Raw genomic sequence first — 25,348 nt, 5'->3', positions numbered from 1 at the left:
GATGCTAGTCTGATAGAACATAAACCCATGCTGCCCGAGAGAACGTACTCAACAGCTCGCTGCACCTCACATATGAAAAGGCCTCTGCCAGATAACCGCCCGAAGTAAAAAAACTGAATGGAAAAAAAACACACAACAGCATGACACAAAACAGAGCTCTATGACAGAGAGCATCTGAGCTGACAGCAGCCGGTGAGTAACTCCAATCTGGGCCTGCGTTCAGCCAGTGAGTAGTTATACACAGCAAGGACACACCTTCCTTCCGTGCCTTCATGTCCTTCCCACCCATGCCCTAGAATGAAAACACACACCATGCGTGGCCCCCGTCTGCCAGTACCGGTGTCAATGTCAATGTCAAAGTCAATGCCCATGCCAGGTACAGTTGGGGACCTTCTGCGCCATGAGTTCTGCGTCCACCCTGAAGCATGGGACACTGAACATGTGGGACATCTCTATGGCACTTGCGTTGAAAAGCACCAACCTTGTGGCCAGCCTTCAGCATCCTCTGGCCGTCCATGTGCAGCGTGCCAGGGCTATGCATGCAGAGGTCCTCCTCTGTCACCTCCTGCCCTAGCTCCTCTAATTTGTGCTTCCGTAGCCTGTGCATCATCAACCAGGCATCCTCTTTCAGCAGAAGCCGGAGCTGGGTCACCGTGGACCCTGCTTCCTTGCACCCAGGTCTGGGGAGCCTCCCTCCCGCCACGGCCAGGCCCTGCACTTGGCTGCCCAGCAGGGATCACTTGGTGAGGTGCCGTGCTTGCATGCTGCATGGTTGCCCAGCTCACTGTGGCTTGAGGTGGCTGTAGCCGCCATGTGGCCCCTTGGAGGTTCAGCGATCATCCAGTGCAGCTGCAGCCTCCCCGGCCCATCCGCCTCTCTGCACAGGTCCTCGAGTTCTTTGTAGCTCTGTTTGTGTCTGCTACGCACAATCCTGCCCACGCAACAGAGCCCTCAAAACCTTGACTTGATCAGCGCTCCCTGAGGCACCTACCTTTGCAAGTTAACTGTAGGCTGTGCCAACACACTAGAATTGTTTACCAGCATGCATTCACTTTCTTTAATATCACAGCATGCAGAGAGTCACTGAATGAATAAGAGTGCGCTAAGAACCGAATCACTTTAAGGTTCTGCAAGACTTAAAATAGCTTCTAGTGGCATCAGCATGGATATCCTTATTGTACAGTGCTCAAATAATTTAATGGGAAATGGGACTTGTGTTTTCCTTCACCGTGAATGGCAGGCACTGCACGTCCACCTGAAAATATCACACATTCAAACAAGCTCCTTTTCCCCATCATCCCTCGCTTGGAATTCAGGGGGCTGATAGTCATCCTTTAAACCTAGACTGTCCTGAAAAGGTCTTCACTGACTTCGATACACTTGATGTCCAGATACAGAGTTTGGTATTGCCTGTCTGTTTGAGCATCAAACACCACGTATATGTCACAACCAGTTGAAGTACGGTTCACTTGCGCCTGACTCCCTCAATAACGGACTTCGCCTGACAAGAAAATCCTGCCCTTCTTACCTGAGTTAATGTAGCCCACCTTCATTGTACTACTTTTTGAGTTCTCAAAAGCCATTACTAGAAAATGTTCTCTTCTCATGCCCTTAGCCTTTATCTCTGCCAAAGCATAATTCCTAAAAAAGAAGTGGGGGCACTAACCAAGTTAGCTAATATACAAATGACATCATGGTGCTTGGTATCACAGCCTGTGACATCAGGGCGTGTGACAGCTCAAGTAGAGTGGTGCAGGGTAGAGTGCAATTGCGTAGAGAGTGATAGGGTGTAATGGAATGGAGTAAAGTGGTATAGAGTACAGTGACATTGAGTGCAGTGGGGCAGAGCAGATTAGTGTATAGTGGATTGATGCAGACTGCAGGGGTGTAGACTTGAGTGTTATAGAGTAAAGTGCATTGGGGTAGAGCTTATTCTCAGAGTGCAGTGGTTTAGAGTGTAGTGTTGCAGAGTGGCATAGAGTACAGTGGCGTAGAGTGGAGTTGTGCAGAGTAGACTGGTGTGACCTAGACTGGAGTGGTGAAGAGTGCATTGTCAAAGAGTGCCGTTGTGTAAAGTAGAGTGGCAAAGAGTTCATTGGCCTAAAGTAGAGTGGTATAGAGTAGAGAGAAATAGCATGAAGTGGCATAGAGTGGGGTGGTGCAGAGTACAGTGGGTACGAGTGGTGCCATGTAGAGTATAGTGGTGTAGAGTGAAGTATTCATGGTGTGGTGGCACATTGCCATTACAGACAACAGATTTTCAATTTAAATGACCATTACATTTACACAGACATAGATTTTAATAATAAAACTATACAGTGCACAGACAAAAATGTGTGGAAATTACATCACCTAATGTAATGATTTGTTTTGATGATATTAAAGTATTTGTTTCCAACACACTTCAGAAATAACACAAAATATGCTTCATTTGTGCTCCTAATTCTGATATGTTCTGAAATACTTAAGCAGTTTATTTAAATGATGTTGTGTACTAGAAAAAAATCTTTCCTGCCCCGAGTGTCCAGGAAGATTGTCACATAAATCCTCTCACTTTGAAGTCCGAGAAAGAAAAGTAAACAAGTGCCCTCAGAAGACAGTGCCTGACATTTGACCTCAGTCTTTAGATGCTCAGCAAATGTGATGAGATGAGCACAAGATTACAGGCCTGTTTACAGAAAGGAGGCACTCGGAATGATACTGTAAATAAGGTTTGGGCAAGGGAAGGCACTTACTCAATATGGACAGCCTAAAACAAATACAACCAGCAGATCTAAAGGAAGAAAATGTGAGTTACAAACCACAAAGCTAATGGCAAGCAGCAGGCAGAGTGCATTCCTATATCAGCTTCTTGAATGTCCCCAAGATAGCATTAGCAAACCAGACAGCTGCCCTGTCTGGTAGGCATCAACCTAAAAACGTTTTGTTCCTGCAAATCTTTTAACAAGAAATTATGGACTGGGAAAATCAACAAATTAAACTACCAACAAGTGACGCAAATTTGATTCCATTGTTGAAATGTCACCACATCATCTGTGCCCCAATACATCTATGAATTAAACCCAATAGAACATTTATCGAAATGCAGAGCTACCAATTTGCTTCAAGCCACAGGCAGCGCTTTTTGCATCAATTAGATGTAAACCGTAGTTAGCAAAGTGACAGAGGCATGTCCATGAAAGTTAATGAAATATTTATCACTGCCTGATCTTCCGTTAACAGGTTCTATCAGCCGGTTGTTATACAACACAAAAAAACACCATTGCATACAGCAAGACATTAAAGAAATTAAAGACGGTTACCTATCTTCTTTAATCATAGTCAAACATGTAATAATTAAAATGTATACCCCTCGGTGTAGGTCAAGCTTGGAGATACTATGTATGACAACATTCTAGTTTAAGGTAGAACCAGGAGACCTGTATTCCGGTCCTGGCATCTTCACTGCACCACATTGTGTGAACCTGTGCAAGCCAGTTTATTCAATACTTTGGGTCTTTCGTCTGCCAAACAGGAATCCATGGGAAACGAGCTAACCAATGCCATGAAATGATGCATTAAATCACTTGTACACTGAGACAAATTAAATGATTGCTACATGCAGACATAGTCAAGAAACTGATGAGGATCATTGTGCAAAGTCGGCTCAAACAAATTAAATAAATACATTCTTTGAAGGATTGCCTGAGTACCTGTTCACATCAGGTTGTTACCACTTTGTAACTTTTGAAAAGCAAAATACAAGAAAGGGTGCCTCTTTAAATGCTGAAATATTGATGGACAGTGCTAGAGTTTGTAGTGACATATAGTCGCAGTGATACTTTGCTAACACTGGTGTGGCAGAACAATGAGGCTTCTAGGTGCAATCCTGGCTCATGTAAACCAGATGCTGGTTATATGTTTTGAGAAGATGGGAAAGCTTTGATTTGTGTTGAGACAGTAAGAAAATGTCATTCTTCCAACCTCAATTAACAACAAAACACATTTATAGCAATGCACATTACCAAAGAAAGACATAGGGCCTGATTACGACCTTGGCGGAGGAGATTCCTCTGTGCCAAATGTGACGTATATACCACCCGCCATATTACAAGTTCCACAGGATATAATGGAACTTGTAATACAGCGGGTGGGATATCCGTCACATTTGGGATGGAGGAATCCTCTCCGCCAAGATGGTAATCAGGCCCATAATTACTAACAATCTATGGAGTTGCTGGCACATATCAGCTTATGTCCTTTAAGGTGAAACAACTATTTCTCAGGAAAGTGAAGAAAATCCCCACACTCACACAGAAAAAAATGGGTATTACGCATATTTGCACCCTTTCAAAACTGTTGTGAACTTGGCCCCACTATTAAAACTTTTAGTGGGGCATTTCCGACCTCAGACAAGATTAACGTATTTGCTGAGGTTATTATTAGAGAATAGAAACAAATAGTAAAGCTGTGTGATCTGCATTACTGGCAAAAAACTATTAGATACTTGTCCATCTATATTACATAGCATGAAATAATTTCAATACCATTTGACTCCCCAGGACCACGCAGTCACAGCTCCCCTAACTGTTCAGCTTTTAAAGCAAGTTTACTCTGCAGAAGCATATGTTATTGTTTGTCAGTGCTGCAATGCTATTGCCAGGTGATCTTGCCCCCCACTCATCCTCACAGTTAGATGCACAGCTTAAAAAACAACTGTATAAAATGAGACAGGATTTGCCCAGAATCTCAGGATGCTAAGCCTGTCACTGAGACTCGAACCTGATTCTCCAGCTTCAAAGTCAGCCACTCAAGCAGTTAACCATAACCTCCCCGTGCTTATAAGAGGAAGCATGGTGAAACACTAAAGAGGAAAGCTTATGGCAAACTAGGAGGCAAGCTTTTGCACTGCACTCACACATAGAAAATACATCACATTAACAAAAGTGTAGTTTGGGAATCTTTGGCAGTATTTGAATTGTTGATGCAATCCTACCTTTGTTATAAATTAGACTTAAAGAGCAAGCATTGAATTCTGACTCATGTTGTAGAGGCACTTTCATGGTGCCTTCACATGTGCAGCTGTTATCAAGGAGGGTGAGCACGTGAAGGCAACAATAAAACGTGCCCTACAGTTGGAACAGTATTTGGGGGGTGAGGGTGGGTGGGAGTAGACGGAGCTGGTAAGAACACAAGCACTATGTAGAGTGCTGAAAAACAAAGAAAAAAGTAGTTCCTAAAATGCTCTAAAAACAAGAGCAATGGATGTTTAGAACTACTTGGTCAGTGGTCCAAGAATCGGGGGGGGGGGGGGCTAAACAAAAGAAGAGGCTTGACCATGCATGCTATGGACAAATGGTGACAAAAAATATGTGATAGACACTGAAGCATGCAAATGGGAAGCCTGTGGGCGGGCTGAAGCCTGCAGATTAAACATAACATCTCAGTGAGACAGCACAAGTGCTATTTAGCTGAGACCTAAAAAGCAAGGTTTATTCCTAGCAAAGGTTTTATTTTGAAAGGTTGAAACAGCAGTTTAAATCTGCACTACAGGCTCCACTGGCAGGCCTAAGTCATGTTATAAAAGGCTTCTTTTGTGGGTGGCACAGTGAAGGCTGCAGGTCCACTAGTACCATTCACAGGCCCTCAGTACATGAAGGGCAATTTACGAGGGAACTTAAATGTACCAAACAGGTAGAGTCCAATTCTACCATGTTTTTACAGAGCAAGTGCAAGCAGTTTACTTCTGGTTAGCAGGGGAGAAAGTGCACAGTCCTTATTCAAACAAAAATGAGTTCAGCAACTGATGGCAAAAATCTGGGGGAGACCCAGCGAAAGGGCCAGGTCCAACACACACTTTAGCTGGTGTGCTTCCTCTGTGCTCCAAATTGGTTCTCTCCTTTGTGTTGCTCCTCCCACATGCCCACCATGATGCTTCAGCTGCGTTGCTTCTTCAACCATCCTGCTACCCAATTCTTACCTGCAACCCGGTAATCTGTTTTTTTAAGTACTAGTACTCCACTTTTTTTTCCAATTTACAGATCTATCATGCAAACGTTGACTGTCACAATGTGTAAGCGTGTGCACATTTTTAACTAGGCTGGCAAAGGCAGACAATTTAGCATCACACATTTGTGCATTTTCTGCAGTCAAATGTCCTGTGGGATGTGTAGCTGTAGGAACTGGTTTCCTTGCTGTCACTCAGTGTAGCAGGGGCTCGAGTGACAGGCAGCAAGGGAACACCTGGCCGCCACCTGATGGACCACGTCCTTCCTCAGCCAGCTACATTAGGACTTTTGGCATCAGGGAAGGCCAGTTGTGGCTTGTAAAGTAATGGTAAGCCACCAGCTACAGAGCGGCATGCTGTCAGTCCTGTGCGGCAGTTGGAACATTTCCGTTGCAAGACAAGATCTTTTCTGGCAGCTTTTTGAAGTGCAAGCTAGCAGTGTTTAAAATGACAAGCTGGCAAAGTAGGGAGTTGCGAACCGGCAATCTTCGCAACTTTGCACAAATGAAACCCTGCAAAGCACATTGCATTCTTTATTTTCTTTGAAAACACTGTATCTGTTGCTATGTCAGATGTTTCAACATTTTTGCAAAGCTTCATTTCCTGTGAATGTCATTTCCTGTGAATGTCATTACAAATATTTCAAGCATGGAGCAGCTGCACCTGATGGGATCAGCAGGGAATTAAAAAAAATGTAGTTTGAAAACAAGTGAACTTTCACAATGACTTTGATCTATTCACTTTTACCTATTTGGGAAAATGATTTGTTTTGAACAAAATATTCACCCCCCTGACGAAAAATAAAGAATTGTAATGATTTTTAAATGTAAATCTACACACACTACTTTTTTTCTGGGTACATCTGTAAAAAGTGATCTGTCTCCCAGTTGCCCTAAAAAAAATTGTCTCATTCTTGACGTGCACACCTACTGAGCTCTGCACTTGGCTGAAAGAGGCTTTTCTTCAGCACAGACATAACGCAGGTGCAAATTCCGGTTGTCCAGTTGCAACGTGTTCCTCTTAATCCGGTGGCAGTGCTTAATTTGTGTTTGTTGTTTCCGGTGCTGAGCACCGGCATTTATTTTTGCGGGCCGGGGATTATTCTTCTGCCGCAAGCATTTGCTGCGAGCAAAAGACACATATGGGAAAGACGGATGAAGGGGAAAAACGAAAAAGCGTCACAAATAGAGAAAGTAGAAAGCTGCAAGAGTGAGCTGAAGGGGCAGGGAGTGGCATTACATTAATTAAAGAGCCCTGAGATGGCTTCAGGGTTACGCTTCCTGAGTATTCCGTGTCCACGCATTTAATTACAGCAGCCACGTGTTTGAGAAGGGTTTAGAGCACCGGCACCTTTTTATTTACAAATTAAGCACTTTCCGGTGGTGTATGGTTTTGGGTACTGACTCCCAAATGTCCAGAGGAAGAAAACGAATGGGATTCCACTGATTACATAAACCTTCTCCTGGAACCAGTTGACACAAACAGCTGGTTGCTAGATGTTACTGAAACGTTTCCTTACTGTTCGTTAGACAATTAAAAACAATAGCGCCACCAACTGATTGCAGTCGCCGATTTAAATTTTCACCAGGACTACACTGTTAATAAGTTTCTACTTCCGAGGACACAGATTCTCTTGTATTGTTTTGTGGGCGGGATATCATCTTTACAGGCCAGCCCCCAAAGGTGCTTGCCCTCCTTTGAGCTTCAGATGGTATTTTGGGTCTACACATCACTTGTGATTTTGTTGGGAGTTTGGGGGAGTAGGGCCTGCTCAGAAAGGCAGTAGCATGAAGCATGCCTCCTTATTGTTATGTGATCAGCATATTACATGTAGCATGGTACTTTCAGTATGGCAATGAAGTGTCTTCTTCATCTGTGTGCCAATTTCATATGGTTCTATGATTGACATCGACCTGTTAAGTCTGGTTTTCACTTTGCTGGGTTGGTAGAGGGGTGTTAGGTGTCTACTTTACAAACCGTCATTGTTGATTAATGTGGAAGTTACAGGAGTTTGATCCTGCTAACTGTCTTTGTAGTGTATTGTGTGATGGACTAACTTGTAGATTTTCATTTTGCTGGGTCGTCCATTGGTTGTCCATAGCCTAACCAATGTGGATTACATTGCACGCAGTTTCGCTAGCCAGGTAAATTGACTTGATGCAATGTATGAGATTGTGTTGCATCTTGTTTTGTAAGAGACAATGGATTAAAAGGACATAGAGACTGAATGGGTTTGAAGGAAATTTACATTTGTTCTCAAGGACAGTACTTCCAAAAAGCAAGGAGGGCTGGGGCAATGTCAGTCACTTATAAGGATCTGCCTATTATACCATAGACACAGCTCAGGTGTGAAGCATCTTGTTGGGTTTTGCTGGGCTATTGTGTCCAGTTCAGGAAGACCTATCTGGATAATTGTATCTATTTCCTGAAAGCACATGTTGAGGTATTGCACCTCGTTCTGAAGCCCAGAACTGGAGTATTGTGTTGAATTTGGTTTTCCACCCCTGAGGCATGATCTCCAATTCACGAGTCCACATCTGGAGTATAATGGCAAATTCTCGAGGCCACATGTCAATTTTTCTGTACATCTTTGGAGTCCTAATCTGGGGTACTATATCTGTTTCCAGAGGCCACCTGCATTCATATCTGTCTGCCTCATCTGGAATAGGGTGTCAGATTCTGCTAATAAATCTAGCGCAAGAAATCTATGCATAGCAGACAGCGCCTAGTTAATCCCCATCAAACCTGCAGCAACCCCACTGCAACTGTGCTGTAATGAGGAAGGCCAAAGGATTCTAGAGTTAAGGGCTTTAGTACGCGGGAGCAGAACCATGGAACAGAGAGATCTCGGGGGAAATTGTGGTCATCCAGTGAAGGCCTTCTTTCAAGGGTGGGAGGTGCTAGAAACAAAACTGTAAGAGGAAGCTTTAAAGGCCTGAGATAGAACAAAGGCATGAGAAAAGCATCCAGAAATAGCTTGACCAATGCCTCCGGCTGGCTGCCTCATAATTTAGGGCCTTTTCATTGTAGGCAATCACCCCCAAACTTGTCAACCCAGACGGTGCCACTGTATCCCACAATATCAGATTCTTTCACACAGTCACCCAGTGTGGAGCCAATGTCACATGGTGGAAGGGAAGACGAGCTAGAAATCTAGCTTGTCCTTCGAGGTTTTGAACACTCGATGTCCATTAAGGGGTGTGAAAACACATGAGGACACCTGCACCAGACTCAGCAAGTTTTTATTTTTATTTTTTGGAAAGGGGTTTGGAGGGGGGTGAGATTCAAATGTGCTTCTTAGGTGCTTCTCGTAGCCCCCTCTGCATAGGTGGATTGGTTTTTAGTTGCTTTTTAGTTGGCAGTTTTGCTCTCTCCATCTTTCCTCACCTATCCACGGTCTCGATCCCCAATGTATTGTGCTCTAACTTTACTAAAGATTCAAATGCTAATAAGGAGGCCTGTTTGTGTATTGGGAGAGGGTGGTGTGGTGTGAAGGGAGACGAAGCGTTCTGAGACGGGTACAGGGTCACTATATTATGTGGCAAATATATTGCAACTACTAAATCAACCCAACCTCCACATCATATAGTAAGCCTTGTGTAAGTGGGTATGAAGATAAGAAGAGTTGTGATATACTTACCCAGTGATACAGTAGATGTGATATTTTTGTATGGCGACATTTACACCGTGGATTTGGTGACATGCAACCCTCTGGGGGGCCCCATTATTGACCGTTTGTCTAGTGTGAGAAATTGTATGTTAATGAAAATGATGTAGCACTTAGGCCCTCATTCTGACCCTGGCGGTTTGTAACCGCCAGGGCAGAGGGCAGAGGAAGCACCGCCAACAGGCTGGCGGTGCTTCCGGGGCAATTCTGACCGCGGCGATAAAGCCGCGGTCAGAAAAGGGGAACCAGCGGTTTCCCGCCGGTTTTCCCCTGCCCCAGGGAATCCTCCATGGCGGCGCTGCATGCAGCGCCGCCATGGGGATTCCGACCCCCTTCCCGCCAGCCTGTTCCTGGCGGTTTACACCGCCAGGAAGAGGCTGGCGGGAACGGGTGTCGTGGGGCCCCTGGGGGCCCCTGCAGTGCCCATGCCACTGGCATGGGCACTGCAGGGGCCCCCTAACAGGGCCCCATTAAGATTTTCAATGTCTGCAAAGCAGACACTGAAAATCGCGACGGGTGCCACTGCACCCGTCGCACCCCAGCAAATCCGCCGGCTCCATTCGGAGCCGGCTTCATCTTTGCTGGGGCTTTCCCGCTGGGCCGGCGGGCGATCTGCTTGAGATCGCCCGCCGGCCCAGTGGGAAAGTTGTGATCACCGCCGCGGTCATTTGACCGCGGTGCAGTGTTTGGGCGGTTTCCGCCCGGTGGGCGGCGCCCGCCGGGGTCGGAATGACCCCCTTAGTCTTGCAACTGGAAATGTTTTTGTGGTTTTGGGGGACAGAGGTCCCAAGCATGACATAAACATTCTGTGCCGCACAGCTCTGTGCATGTGTCTAGCCTGCCTTACATTTTTCTCCACAGTAGACACAACAACCTGCTAATTCACTATTTTAAATAAGGTTCTCGATAAGACAGTGGGAGGCTCAGCTGAAACGGTTTGCTTACCCTCTGTTGAATTTGGTTACCACCCCCTGAGACCATGCTATGTGGTGATTGGTGGCAAGTGATTGTGGTTTTTTAGGTAGACAGCTCATTCCCACTCACCTGATGTTAAAGCTTTCTACTTGCCCTGTCTTCAAAAATCCTATCTGTCCTCCATAACCAGGGTTCTTACAAGGGCTGCACTCATAAACCAAAAGCAGGTCTGCCAAAAACGCTCAAATTAACCCTGCTCCTTTTGTCATCTTGCACAAATTCTCTTTCCATCCTTCCTTTCTCCTCTCTCTCTTCTTCCCCTCTGATTACTTTCTCTTTACCGCTCCACTCCCTCTCTTTCTCTCAATTGAGCAATCCCTGCATTTAACTTTGGGAAGCTCAGGAAAGTGGCAAAGGCATCAGAAGGGGTCCCAGGCTTTCAAAACCTGCCTCCAAAGGCTCCAGCCCATCAAGAAATTGCCTGGTGGAATACAAAGCCCAGCCGTCCAGCCCTGATTCTTGCCTTTTTAAAAAAAATATTTGTGTGTTTCATGTGCTGTGGTGCAGGTGCCTATGTGGGAGTCACACAAGATGGTGGTTTCTTCTGAAGGATGCTGTCGCACAAAGTGGACATGAACTCACTCTACGACCCATGCAGTCTCTTCCACTACAAAGAAAATAAAAATCTACAATGGAAACATTTGGAAAGTTGAAATGCATTACCAGTGGCACATTGTGCACTAAATACACTCTGCCCTTTGTTTAATGCCCCCTTGTATGATCCTGTATCACTGTGGATGGCTGGGGACCAACGCTGTCTCTTTCCCGAACAACCTGTCCCTCTGTTCTTCACTCAAGCCCACTCTTTCTTTGTTGTTTAGGTCGGTCGTTGCCTGGCAACTAGAGCATTGTGACTCACGCATGGCAGGAATCCTAAACACTTGGCCAGTTCTGACAAGCCTGAATTCTGCCTGACTCCAGAAAAGCTGGGGAAGGACAGGGCAAAGAAACAACACTGACTTCCTCGTGATTGAAGGACGATTTTGACTTAAAAAGTAGGTCTGGACTTTGGCTGGCTCGTCTTCTTCCCATTGTCTTCAAACCAAGATAAGCATGGGTCCTCTGGGCCAAGCGTTTTATTTTCATCTTGACTTCAGAAGATCCTGCTGCACCAGCACACACTGCAACATGATTTATCAGACGTAGCCCGATAGCTGTTGCTCCTTGGAGGCTTGGGACAAGCCTGTTTCAGTGGCCTATTGGAAAAGACCAACCCAGAGAAGGGAGGAGCCTGTCCCTAACCAAGATGAAAACCATCACATGACTCCTTTGTCAATTAATATGTGAAGTTCACCACGAGGAAGTGCCCTGGTGCTACAAGAGCACTTTGAGGATTACTCAGAGGCAGCAGGAGGTAGAAGAGCGGTAGAAACCCTTTTCAGGATTTGCAACTTTGGTTGGCCTTTATTATCCATGATCTGGACTGTAATGCAAAGGAGCTTCAGTCGGTCCTGTCTGTCCCCAGATGTACCTGAGCCCAGACTTAGTAATGCTTTGCATCTGGTTTGTGACGTAAACCCAGCACAAAGTGTTATAGTGGAATTTACTATCCAATGCAAATCAGGACTTGCGCTGAATAGTATGCCTTGCTTTGCCTTACTTGGCATCAAGGGGGCATTCCATGGGATGGTGTTCAGGAGTTCCCAAGCAACCATCCATGGACTATGACACAAATAAATTCCTATCTAAAAACATTGGTAGATTTGGATTTCCTCAAAATATGACTTCTTCTCGAAGCAGTCGTATCAAGGAGAGATGTTACAATTTCTCCTAGTTTTTCGAAATTTGCACGTGCTGCATTGTATAGCAAACTTACACAGTGGTAAAAGCCTTAAGTCAGTGGTTCCCAACCTGTGGTCCGGGGACTCCTGGGGGTCTGTGAAGCTTTCTCAGGTGGTTCGCGGCTGTTTAGAAAATTAAACAATATTAACAAATATTGACAAATTAGGTCCCCAGCTTCCAGTAATGACTCAAACGGGGGTCCCCGGATTCCAATGATGGTTCAGTGGGGGGCCCTGGGTTCCATTAATGTTAAAGTGGGGGTCCACAGAAATCAAAAGGTTGGTAACCACTGCCTTAAGTCAAAGTTTTTTACTGGTAGGTACCCATTGAGATTTTGTGCCCTTGAGGGACATTTATGTGGCTGTGCTCTGTATCTATAAAATCAAACAATGCATGAATTTCTCGTAAAACAAAATTAGGGATTTCACAAACAGAATTAAAATGCCACTATAGCGTAATATTTATGTACAGCTAGGATTTTGGCAGTCTATACAAACAATTATGGGCCAGATGTACATACGTTTTGTGATTCGCAAACCAGTCAAAACGTTTTGCGAATTGCAAAGCAAGTTGTGAGGCACAAAGCCCTTCAATCAAAAAAAAATAATACATAATGAACCAAATAGTTTTGGTAATTGTAAAATATGAATTAAAATTGTGGATACCGCAATAAGGTTCCCCAAAGCACTAAGGATTCTCAAATGGCGACATATTGCAAAAATGCAAATAAATGCACTGACAAAATACCATAAAATCAAACTATGTGGTAATTATGTGCAAACATTAAAAATTCATATAAATGCCTTTAACCATCACACTCAAATAACACTTTAGCATGTTAAAGGATGATGATGATTTTCTGTGGACATCTTAGACAAACAATGAAGAGGTAGGATCATAAATAAATTAACATATTGCTTTTAACCACAGCAGAGGTTTTGAAGGCTAATTAGAAAATGCAATGCATAAAGTTTGACAGTCAGGTTTTTAAATATGCGCTGTGCAATCCAGACTTGCAGTGTTCATTTCCCATAAATGGGAAGTAGTGCAGATGGAAATACGTTTGTGGTAGGTGTAAGTCGGCGTGGTGTTGATTGTTGGTATCATGAATGAAAATGCTGTGTCAGTCTGTACAATAAATGATACTGCCGCTACTTGGTGCTAGAGAGTTGAACCTTAATTTTTCGATGGGCGGTCACCTTGTGCTTGCTTCTTTTTCCCAGTTCCAGGTGGTATCGCTTCAGAGTCGCTTACCTTTACGCCGCTGGAGGACATGATATTCCTGAAGTGGGAAGAGCCGGTAGAGCCCAATGGACTCATCACACAGTATGAGGTAAAAGACAAGGGTTAGGCGGGAAATGACTACTTCTATACTGTCAAGGCGAGGGGCTCTTTTGGTTATATAGTAACTTTTGTAAACAAGAGACCTGATTTTTAATCCCCTCTTAACCACCTTGGGTAGTCTTGGGTAAGACATTTTAGCTTTGTTCACATTCCAAACAATTACAGACCAAATTGTCTGTGTACAAATTGGTTATATCTTAAGTAAGGGTAGTAGCAAACATGTTAGCCCAAAATCTATAGCAAAATCTGGCAGTCCAATTGCTGCGGTTTATGGCAGAGGAATTTTCTTAAGTTCAATGGAGCTCCTCCAACCTTTTCTTGTGGGATCCAACTTTAGAAGCCCCGCAGAGGACAGAATCCATATGGATACAGAAGCAACACGTGGATCAATTGTGCGATCCTAGGATCCAGTTATTTGGCAGTTGCTGCCCGCCTCATACATTACAAAATTGCTATCATGCTTTCAGAGGATATTGCACTTATTCCAAAGCGCTGCCTGCTCATAAGCTTAAGAAAAACATAAACGTGCTTCTTCTACTGTTTTCCATCCCACTCCTCGCCGGTACTTGTTGCTTTTAGCGTGGAGAAGAGGCAGCACTGTGGTTGTATTTGTCCAGTGCTAACAAAATGGGTTTCAGCCTTAGTGGATGGTTCACTGATTATTGAATCATACTGCGGTGGCGACGCTGCACAATATCTTCCATTGCAGCATCCACCTAGATACGTTTGTGTTCTCTCCTAGGGAGACAACAGCTGCAGACACATGTTCTGACATTCCACTGTATAACTTTGTAATTGGTGTGGCCTGTACTTGGGATAAATAAAGTAAAGTTTGAAGGGCTGCAGCTGCCTGTTTAAATTCTCACCCCATCATCCCCTTCTTGTTCTTACTACTGTTCCTCAATTCTTTGCTACGTTAGTTCCCTCTTCCACATATTAGCCCCATTTTATTGTATAAGTTCTGACTTGGTACACGTTTGGTTTTGTGTATGGACAAGGAGATACATGTGGCATGTCAAGGAATGGTCTGGAAGAATATTCCCCATACTCTTCCTTCCTGTCTCCTGGCTCAGAAACTGATCACTCTTCACTGTGCTTTTTCTTCAGGGTGCTCTAAAAATGTCTCTGCTGAGCTCCTTTGAGGCACATCGGCTCATAGGGTTATTGCCATAGAACACATCAGGCCACAGTTTCAACTTTAGCCCATGTTATAGGGATCTTCTTCCAGGGTCTGCAGCCACTCTTGCCCAACAAAGCCTCACTCCACTGAACCCTCATCCACCGAAGACCTCATCCAACCCCCAACTCAATATCAACAGCAATATGTACCTTCAGGTAGTCTTGCCGTCCCCCATACCACCATTTTACTGTACACATTCCTTTCTACTTACTAATTACCCCTTTCCTGGTGCTACTCCAGTGCATATTTTGTTAAAAATAAAGAAAGAAAGAAATAAGTGTCAGGGCACTGTAGCTTGCACCACACATTGCCACTGCAATGCTGCTAACGATAGTACCTACCACCACAACTAACCATCACACTCCTCGAAGTGTGATAATTCAGGCTATTCCAGGCCCCCAAAGCTATAAGAATGGCTAGGGTAGTAGGTATCAGTTGTTTTTAATGTAGCTTGAATGAGTCAACAACTGTTGTTCTGCTCATCTTTAAATGGTGCCACCATGTGGCAGACTGTCATAAAGCCGGTGTTGACCGAGCACCGGAAACCACTGACTCAAATTAAGCACTGTGCAAGGGCTTTTCTTTCTCATCAATTTGTGATATTCCTTTTGCCAGGACGGGGGCAAGCTTTTTCCCTTGCAGAGACAATTCATCGCATTCCATTGGTGTGACACTAGTCAGCAGTATAGTCTAGTATTCCCCTGGAACCAGCCCTCATTGTCCCTTAAACGACGTAGAAATGTCTTTGACACCCCTCCCACTTGGAAAAACAGAGAGATTAGCAGTCTCTCATCCCTCTTTTCCGAGAATGGGTCCTTTTTTCTTTCACCCCCACGGAGGAGGGTAGGGGGGGTTACTGTCCTCTACTCAGGTATCCCAGCTCCAGCAGCTGCGATCCAGCAATTGTCCCTCTCTAGGCACCAAGTAGTTGGAGAGAGGTCATCCATGAAAAGCGGTTTCCTGCTCCTGCTGGGGGTCTCACTGTCAACATGGCTATCCTTTTCCCCTTCACACCACTGTGAAAAGATGTGCTGCAACAGTGCCCCTATGCCATCTCTCAAGAAAATGTATTAATGAATCTGTTGCAGGCACCCCCATCTCCCTTCACCGTCCTACTCCTCCATGCTGTCTAAACTGAACCCTTCACACATTATGATGGATTGACATGTCACCTAGACCAATCCCCCAGGTACAGAACCCCCTCCCATGTCTCACCTGTCTGTCAGCATATCCTTTCATCAACAAGAATAAGTTCCGCGCCCCTCACTGCGCCTTCGCCCTCTCCGCCCGCATTAAGGTGCAGCCTGCTGAGCATGCAGGATGGAAATGACATGCAAATGAGGGCTGTGGTTGTTTCTCTCTGTAGGTGACACTCATGAACCCTGGGATACCACTTAAAGGCTCCTCAAAGCCCTGGCAGTACCCTGGATATGCCACTTTACCAGCTCTGCCGCTGGCATTTCCGCTCTCTTTTCGTTGCCTCTGTTGTTCCAACACGTTTCCAATTAAAATCTGTGGCAGCTCGGATGCCAGCCCCCATCTCCCCATTCACCCATTTGATTTATGGCGGCGGTCGCTTTTGATCACCTCCGCCCCCTCTTGCTTTTCTCTTCATTATGAATCATGGCTAGTGGCAGGTTTTGAACAGAGCGACGCAGCTCGCCCCGGATTTGCATCAGATTATTGTGGCTTGTTGGGTTCAGGAAGTGTGAACTGCTACATTCATCTCGCACAACAGGATTGCCAAACCGAAATTTAGTAGGCCAGCAGCTAATCATTATTCCAAAAATCACAAGTCTGTTTCCTGATTGGATGAGCTTACTTGCCTCATGATTTCCCCCTCGAGTCGGGGGCAGTAGCACATCCCATTACAGCTCGGCTAATGTGCTGCACAGTGTTAGAAGGCGGAGCCTAGGGCAGGATGTCTGTTCATTTTAACCAATCGGGTAATTAGGAAATGCATTGATAATTCTGACATCTTGCAGGGTGCGAAGGGGAGCTTGCATGGTGTTACATTAGAAAGCCTGGCGTCAGTTCACAAGGTCAGACAAATGCTTTTCAGTTAACACAGAACACGTACCAAATTATTTTTGACTTTGTGTCCCTTCTCTGTTTTTGTCTACCCTAAACCTTTGGGAATTTAGCAAGTGCTGAGATTTCTTTAAATTTAAAACCTTTACCACGAATAGGGTTGCCACCTTTCCAAGAGAAACATACTGGACATTTGTTGTTGTTTTTAGAGTCTGCAAAGACCTGGGCATGATCCTAAAGAGGACTTTCACAAAATCTCTCTTTGTAACATGACTTTTCTGCCTTTGTTTAATTTCATCATTAGTCGGATATTATAAACACAGCCCTAAAACATATTTAAAAGTGCTTTATATTTATGTTTGGTGTTTGAGTATGTACAGATATGGGCTAAAAATACTGACTTGAAGAAATGTTGCTTATTTTTGTACCAGCCGGACATTAACATAGCAGTGTGCCACCAGAAAAACAGCCATGTGGCAACCCTACTCAGTAGCAGCTCTCCTGATCCAATATTCATGTCATAAGCTATATTCCTGACGAATAGGACCGCTGCACCCTACACGTGCCGGATTTAAAATGTGATTGTGACTTTATGGAGGAGGCTTTCAGATGCACCTACATATTCCTGCTTTTGAATGTCAACAAATAGCCATAGAAAAGATTGTCAGGAGCTCCTGAGATTTAAAAACAAAGAAAGGACAGGTCGTTCATTGCAGGCCTTGTCATAGTGCCTGTGTTGCAGAGCCGCAAAAGTCTACTCACTGCCAGAGGTAAAGCCGGGATTCTTCATTTCCTTGATTTATGGGGTCTACTAAGTTGCAAAATTGTACGCTTTACACAGTTTAAGTCGCATAAGGTCAGCTTGGAAAAAAACAATTCACATATATATTTGGGGTTGTTCACGGAAGAGCTCTGAAAAAAATAAACCTGTAGTGAAAATGTCTGCCTCCAATTTAAATCTTGGCTGGGTTTGATTACAGTGAACATTAATTTGCAATGCAGTGAAAATTACTGTGCAAGGCAAGAAAACGTTGAATGTGTGAAGGTAAACCGGAAAATTTCGCAAATGCTGATAAACGAATGCATTTTGCCAACAAAAAAAGCCCTGCATACTCCTACTAACACATGGTAGCTGTTCAGGGTGAGTGTTCTCAGGAGGTGGGTTCTGTGGCATACAGGGTACAGGTTATCACTTTTGGATGCAGTCTTGACTTTTATTCAGTAAATCACAGAGCTGTTCCCAGTAATTTGTCTGGACTTCACCGAAGGTGAGACCAACATCTCCAAGTATTTGTTCAAAACCTTTTTAAGATAGTAGTATTTCTTTCTAAGTCAATGATATTGTGTATTTGTGACTTGCGATGAACACATTCAAATATTTTAGGCCAGATATGAAGGTTTCCTAGTGGGACCAGTGAGGAAACGTAAAATGATAGGGCCCCATTAAAGAATGTGAAAAGGGGCCCCTGAGTCTCCCATATCTCACAAAAATTGAGATGAGCTTCTCTTAAAGGCTTGGAGGCCCCTCAAGGGTTGACCCCCTATTTCCCCCTACCCCCACCTCCCCCCCCCGTTTCACCACAGGGGAGCTTGTGTTATGCCTGTGAGTGGGGCAGTGTAGTGGTGGGGGCAGGGTTAGAGTCATGCCTGCTGACTCTGGCCCCAGCCCTATCGGCCTTTGAAGAGCACATGCAAGTGTGAAATTCCCTAATTTTCTATATGCCAGTCGGCCTTTGTCTGGTTTATATGGCAATTTCTGTAGTTGAAGCATCACAGCAGAAATACACAGCACCACAGCAGAGGTTTACCCCCCTTTGGAGGACTCTCACAGATTGCATTATTTTTATAAACAAAATTTTGCCTGTCTTTATGTCTGAGAAGGAGGTCTGAGTTCCTCTGCCGTTTGGGGTTGGTCAAGGTCCCTTCTGCCTTGTACCAACAGATGCTGAAGAGGCAGGTCCCTGATGAGTGAAGTCAGTGACTTCCTGGCGGGCCCCTCCCTTCGGTCATATAGTGTGGCATAATAATCTGCAAAGGCATTCGCTCTCACCCGTGCTCCTACCTTCCTACGACCATTTGGGTCAGTCACCCATGAAATCACCCTTGCCTCAGCTCCGCTCATAGCTAGCCAATATACGTTTACTGCACTCATCACCTCATTCATACACCCTACTCTGCACAGAGGTCCACCATTTTTGTGCCTCATTAAGGCAGAGCTGTTGCAAAGCCAGCATATCAATTGCTAGTTGGCGTTCTTTGATTTCACCTCGACTGCCCACCCACTATTAGTTTACAATACTTGATTCGAGGGTCCGCCACTGCTGCGTCAATTGTCAGCCATTAGCTCTGAAGTGCGTCTTGCCATTCCTCAAATACATGCCTTGGTGCCCCCCTATTAGGTGTCAGACGAATCCACTGTTCCTTTGTTTATTTAACTCAATTGATAAGTGGTGGATCACTTCTCTAAGCCTCCAATCACCATATCAGCCTGTGACAATGGTCGGAATCCCCAAGTTATAACAGTACAGGTGAGTGGTTTGGGATCCCACTCGGTAGTGCATATGCGACTGTGATAAGTGGCAGGAATAAAAAAGTAATCTAGGTGTGACCACATTTTGGGGCCACTGAGGTATGTGTGAGGTGTGCCTCCTGAGGATGCCAAAGGCGCCAAATTTCGCAGAGCCCTAGACTCTATGCCCAGTCTGCTCGGTGGGTCTTCTTTTCAGAGTCAGCCCATGGGGCATTTAAATAGTTGATGTGTGGAGCCATTGCCATGTTAAAATCACCCCTATGATAATTTTAGACCCAGAGGGCATCCTAACTTGCAGCTACGGCAATCAACGTATTTGTGACCCCTCAAGGCTACCCATCACTGGGATATAGTCCACTAACCGGCAGTCTGTGGTGGTCCCAGCCTGCTCCATCACTGTTACTGTATGCCTCCTACTCTCTGGGAGATTGGCCCCTCGCTAGCCTTGGGATAGCAACGGATCCCTTTCCAGTGAACCACAAGCCCAGAGGCTTCACTAGCAGCCAGGCCCTGGTTCCGACTCCTTAGTGGCGACTCTTCTGCTCCTGTGTGGGGGAGGCCCAAGAGACCACTCCCTGGGCTCACGGCGGCTGTTCAGGTTCTTCAAGGGAGGGAGTGGCAAAATTTGTGCTCCCCCATATTTGAGGCTCCGTCTCCCGCCGCTCCTTTCCGGTTCCTTTTTGGACTCATGGGGCTGTGGTAGCCACTAAGGTTCCCTGCTGGGGATCATCTCTTCAGTACCTCCCCAGAATAATTGCCGAGCCTACCTCCATGGCCATTGAGACCCCACAGCTACCTTCTCCTTGGTCACTGCCATGTACTCCTCGGGCCGGCCCCATGGCCATCCCCCTCTCAGCCCCCTGCTGCGTCTGGTTGTTTTGCCACAGAACACCGCTCTGTTTCTTTGCAGCGCAGCCGCAGATCGCTCGGCCCAAGCCGTCTTCTGGTATTGCTTGGGCCTCTCCGCCCCGACTGTGTATGCACTGCAGCACAGGGCTTCTTCCAGGCCTGGCTACCAGACAGCAACAACCACAAACGATCTCCTGGGACAGCCACAACCTGGCTGTCTCTCTGCACCTCATGTGCCCCAATCGGCCCCTCTTCGGTCAGTCCCAGTCCTTGCCACTAGCAAGGCTTGGGTTGTCAGTGCTTGATCTCAGTCCAGCAAGAGGATGGAGGTGGGTTTATGAGCCAGAACCTCAGTAAAAGACGTCCACCATCATGGTCTTCTTGGCTATCATCCCACTTAGATGGCATTTTTATTTGTTAGGTTGTTCTTACACATGAAATGTCACTTCAAATATTTTGGATGAACCTTCAGTCATTTTAGTTGTTTCCTGGTATATTTTATGAGAGGGGGTTAACAGTTTCAAAATTTCGTAAAGACAGCCAAAATACCCTGGCCTGTATTTATACTTTTTAGCGCCGCATTTGCACCATTTTTTAAAGCAAAAGAGGCGCAAATTTACAAAATACAATTGTATTTTGTAAGTTTGCGCCGCTTTTGCGTTAAAAAGGGGTGCAAATGCGGCGCAAAAAAAGTATAAATATGGGCCCCTGTTTCCTTCTTTCCTTCATGAGGTTCCCTCCTTTATTAGAGTGGTCACAGAACGCCTTGTGAGCGAAAAGATAGAGCTGTACACGAAGCAGGAAGAGAAATGAGAAGATACGAGGGATCTTTGGTTTACACACAAAGCAGTGTAGGGTTGGAAGGAATGTTTCACTACAAGGCAAAAACAGTTTAAACTTCCCAGGATTGTGATCCGCTGTCCCAAAATAGAATGTGAAGAGTTTTTTTTTTTTTCTTGCCACCTGTCTTGGGAAACAACAAAATCCCCTACACACTACTCAGGCCAAAGTGGAAAGGGATGTTTCGATCAGTTTTGTTGGCTGGCCTAAAGAGCAGTTGGAGCGACCTGAAACCTACAATGTCTTCCAGTCAGTTTGGGAGGTTACAATTCATCCTCTTAGATTTGGCAAATTTCTTCCTGCCTGTTGACGATAGGAGCAGAGTGAGGTGCCATATTGGGTAATCAGAAGGGAGTTGAGACGTGTGGGATTCTGGCTCCAATGGGCATGTATTCTGGTTAGGGTGAAAATGAGCAAATCGATGAGCAGACACCATGTTTTGCAGTTCTCATGACCCACTTCCAGCACATACGTGTGTCTTTCTTAAACATATTTTTGCTTCATAAGACTTTGCTTTTTATTATTTGCAGTGAGCCTTCCTTATTTGCACCCTGGTCATGGCCTACACCTGTTATTCCAGCAGCTCAACCTTCTGGCTGCAGATTCTCACAGGCCATCCTCCCTGGAACTGCTGGTTGCCCTTCCTTTTTTGTGGAATATTTGAGTAATCCATTTGTAGAGGTGTATTGGCCTACTTCAGAGAATTCAGGCATGTTTATCTGAGAGATTGCTAGAGCTATAGAAGAGTCAGTGACAGTTCAAGCAGAGACTGGTATCTGACTGGCTTTGCTCCAGTGCTTGGAACCTACGGGCTCTTGTTCCTTTCATGTCTTTTAAAATCATAAAAAGTTAAGCTCTAGTTAAACATCCTACCATATATTATCTTTCCCCTGTTTGCTGTTGCCCAGGGTGATGAGTGTGTGTGGGGGGGTTGATTGTTGTGCCTCAAGTTTTTTGTGTGAGCACACACCTCTTTGGAGTAGAGTCAGAGGCAGTGAGAATAGGCAGTCCTTTGTGGTACTTACCTCACTGGAGCAAGGTAGTCTGAAATAGCTGGTCTATTTGGTATAGAGGTCACAATGGTGGGTCAGGTATTACCAACTAAAATTATGGTGTTAAAGTAATCTGTATTCATATACCCGTCTCCACAGATCAGCTACCAGAGCATTGAGTCAACAGACCCAGCAGTGAATGTGCCAGGACCCCGCCGTACTGTTTCCAAGCTGCGCAACGAGACCTACCACGTCTTCTCCAACCTGCACCCTGGGACCACCTATCTCTTCTCCGTGCGAGCTAGGACTGGCAAAGGCTTTGGGCAAACAGCTTTAACTGAAGTCACCACCAATATATCAGGTACATGTAGTAATCCGCGGTACTATACTCGGTGTTTACAGCAAGCTGTGGGCTCAAACTGTAAGGAAACTTTACACCAAGCTGAGGGGTCAAACTATAAGGAAATTAAACACAGAAGTATATTGTTCAAGAGCCATCGTGAATCCTGGGGGTAGGGAGCAAGCCTTTTCAAATCGGTGACTAGTCCCACTTGTGGGGTTTTACTTAATATCAAGACTAGATTATGGCGTTCTTTGTGCATAGGGGGCTCTGTGAAAAGAAACGGTGCTGAGATGAGCACTTCAAATGAGAGACAAGTTGGCAAGGCACCATTCATGTCATCCAGATATTAGGTATTGGTTTGAAGGACTTTGAATGACATCCCTTCAACCTGTAGCATCTAATGGACATGTGTCTGGATGGCCATTGAAGAGATTTTAGTACCCCTTCTCTCCACACTTGGTCTTCAGCGGTGGTCTGTATATGCACATGTACACTAATGCAGTGACTGCACCACAAAAGGAGTTATTTGCACATTCATCTAGAGCAGTGATACTCAAAGTACGGCCCGTGGGCCGCATGTGATAACGCGTCCAGCCCTTATAAATTACCTGTACCTGGACACGTTGGAGGTCGGTGAATCTTTTAACCGAGTCGGGCTCTCCTCATCCTCAATAGTCGAGTCATTCAGATCAATAATCAATAACTGTTGTAATCGGTAATCAGTACTCAATTAATAGATCAATATAACACATCAGAAATCAATAACAGTTGGTATTTCGGTGCACCATGACCTTTCAGTCATGAATAACCACACCAGTTTATTAAAAGTTAGTGAATTTATTTCCCTATATTAACAAAGCTAGCACGATGTATATACGTCTCAAAACCAATTGGTATATGTATATGAACATTACTAGCTGTCCATAACGGCGGAAGAAACGCAATCTACGCAAAATCTGAATGATGATACACTCTGTTATAGCAATGCAAATCACCAATGTGACTAACTGTATTTGACTAATTGCATACATTCGGTCAGCATAACAAGATTTCAATTCTTCATGATACATTGAATGAGTACCTCGACTAACCTCTAATTAGCATTGGCATGTGGGACTTCATGCAAAACGAATTTAGTCAACACAAATTTGGAAAACTTCTAGCTAGGATCCTATTAAAATAGCAGTTGGTACCTAAAAGGAAAAACACAATGCATAATATATTTATCCTTTCATATTTACCAAATACAATCAGCATTCAAGAAAAGTCTTCGTCCTTCAGGTACCGGTTGATCAGCATGGGGCAAGTTTCAAAGGGGCAAAGTTAAGGGCAAGTTTTCATTGCAGCGGCAAGGAGAATGGGGCAAAGTTACTGCATGGGCAAAACGGGGGGGGGGGGGCAAATCAAAGTTAAAGTCTCTAGGGTGAGAATTCTTAAAGTCTCTTTCTCTCAGATAGAGAAAAGGGCATCAGGGTGTCGTCCAAAATGGAGTCTGGCATCAGGCTTCAAACTGGCATCGAGGAAAATGGCTGACTTCTCTTTGTCCGGTGGGTTTAAGTAAGAAACATTCCAAATTCTGCAGGGTCTTCCATTGGAGGGTTCATAGGTTGGCTTCAAATTATCCAATCAAAAATTGTCTTTTACTAGCGCTCATTTATGCATACACTGTCCTTGGAGCCTTGGAACACAAATTGTATCATGGTTTGCCAATTATTTTACTATCTGTACCTTCATTGTCCGCACCTGCAGAGACTGACCTTGTATCAAAGGGGATGTAACCGGCCTAGCACGAAACCTTGGAGATAAGTGTACCAGCCAGTTTCTACTGGAAAAATACAACTTCAAGCAAGAATATATGTTTCATTAGTTCAAGGAAAAAATCACGCAGTTAGAATTTGAAACCAAGCAACTAGGCCAAAGCCTGTACTAAATTTAAGCTAAGCAAAACAGTTTTCAAACAAGAAATCATGGCATACATTTGCGATTATGACGGATTACTACATTTTTTTAAAAATACTTTGTGATTAATAAAGCTCGTTTATAATGATGGCGAACTACCCCGAGGGCACAATTTCCCTCGTACATTATTTCTTTATTAAAATCACACTTCATTATATGTATTGATTACACGGTATACATGAATATATGTCGGACCTTCTTTTTCTGCGTCATCAATCCCTCCTCTGATGACTAATTATGTCATCACATCAAATCTACCCACAAATTTTATTCCATTAAAATTCTGTATAGCAATTTGGTACTTCAGTCAATTCCCTTTTTCTTTTAGTCCCTTTTGACTTCTCCCTATATATTTCCACCATTTTGTTCTCTATTTTCTCTTCTCTTTTTCTTTTGTTCCTTGCTTTTAACATTTTGAAAGCTTTCCATATTCCCCAAGAGCCTAATAAACAAATTAATATTATCAATATTCCCTTTACTATTTTTAGTAACAATCCGTTCCAAACATTGCTGAGCCAATTTCCCACAGAAGCAAATCCTTTTCCAACTTTCTCCCAAACTCCGGGTTCTTTCAATTCCTTTAAATCTACACTTTCTTTAGTTACATTTGTAAGCATCGTTCTAATTTTCCCACTGTTGTCTGGTATATATGTACAACAGTGACGTGTACCAAGCATTTTGCAAACGCCGCCATCCTTTGCTAAAAGAATGTCTAAGGCAAGCCGAGAGTCATAGCTCTTTCTGCAGCGAGTTCAGCATCCATCAGGATTATAGCTCCTGAAAACTTTGTCAACATGTTATCCACAATAGTAGACAACTTTCATATTTTGATTGAATTCAATATGACTCCTACTGAAGGAATCAATGCTC

General features: G+C 44.5%; 1 protein-coding gene across 3 annotated transcripts in view; it reads left to right on the top strand.

The window, feature by feature from the left end:
• PTPRU (protein tyrosine phosphatase receptor type U) overlaps positions 1 to 25,348 on the top strand; it is a 765,217-nt gene that overhangs the window by 468,767 nt on the left and 271,102 nt on the right. For all 3 annotated transcript variants that reach the window (XM_069225125.1, XM_069225127.1, XM_069225126.1), the window contains exons 9-10: positions 13,634 to 13,743; positions 22,336 to 22,537. In XM_069225125.1, the coding sequence (XP_069081226.1) occupies positions 13,634 to 13,743; positions 22,336 to 22,537 (312 nt within the window). The remainder of the gene's footprint in view (positions 1 to 13,633; positions 13,744 to 22,335; positions 22,538 to 25,348) is intronic.

The sequence above is a fragment of the Pleurodeles waltl genome, chromosome 3_1, assembly GCF_031143425.1.
Source record: "Pleurodeles waltl isolate 20211129_DDA chromosome 3_1, aPleWal1.hap1.20221129, whole genome shotgun sequence".
NCBI lineage: Eukaryota > Metazoa > Chordata > Amphibia > Caudata > Salamandridae > Pleurodeles > Pleurodeles waltl.
Note: the sequence above shows the minus strand (reverse complement) of the source record. Positions and strands in the feature narration are given on the sequence as shown.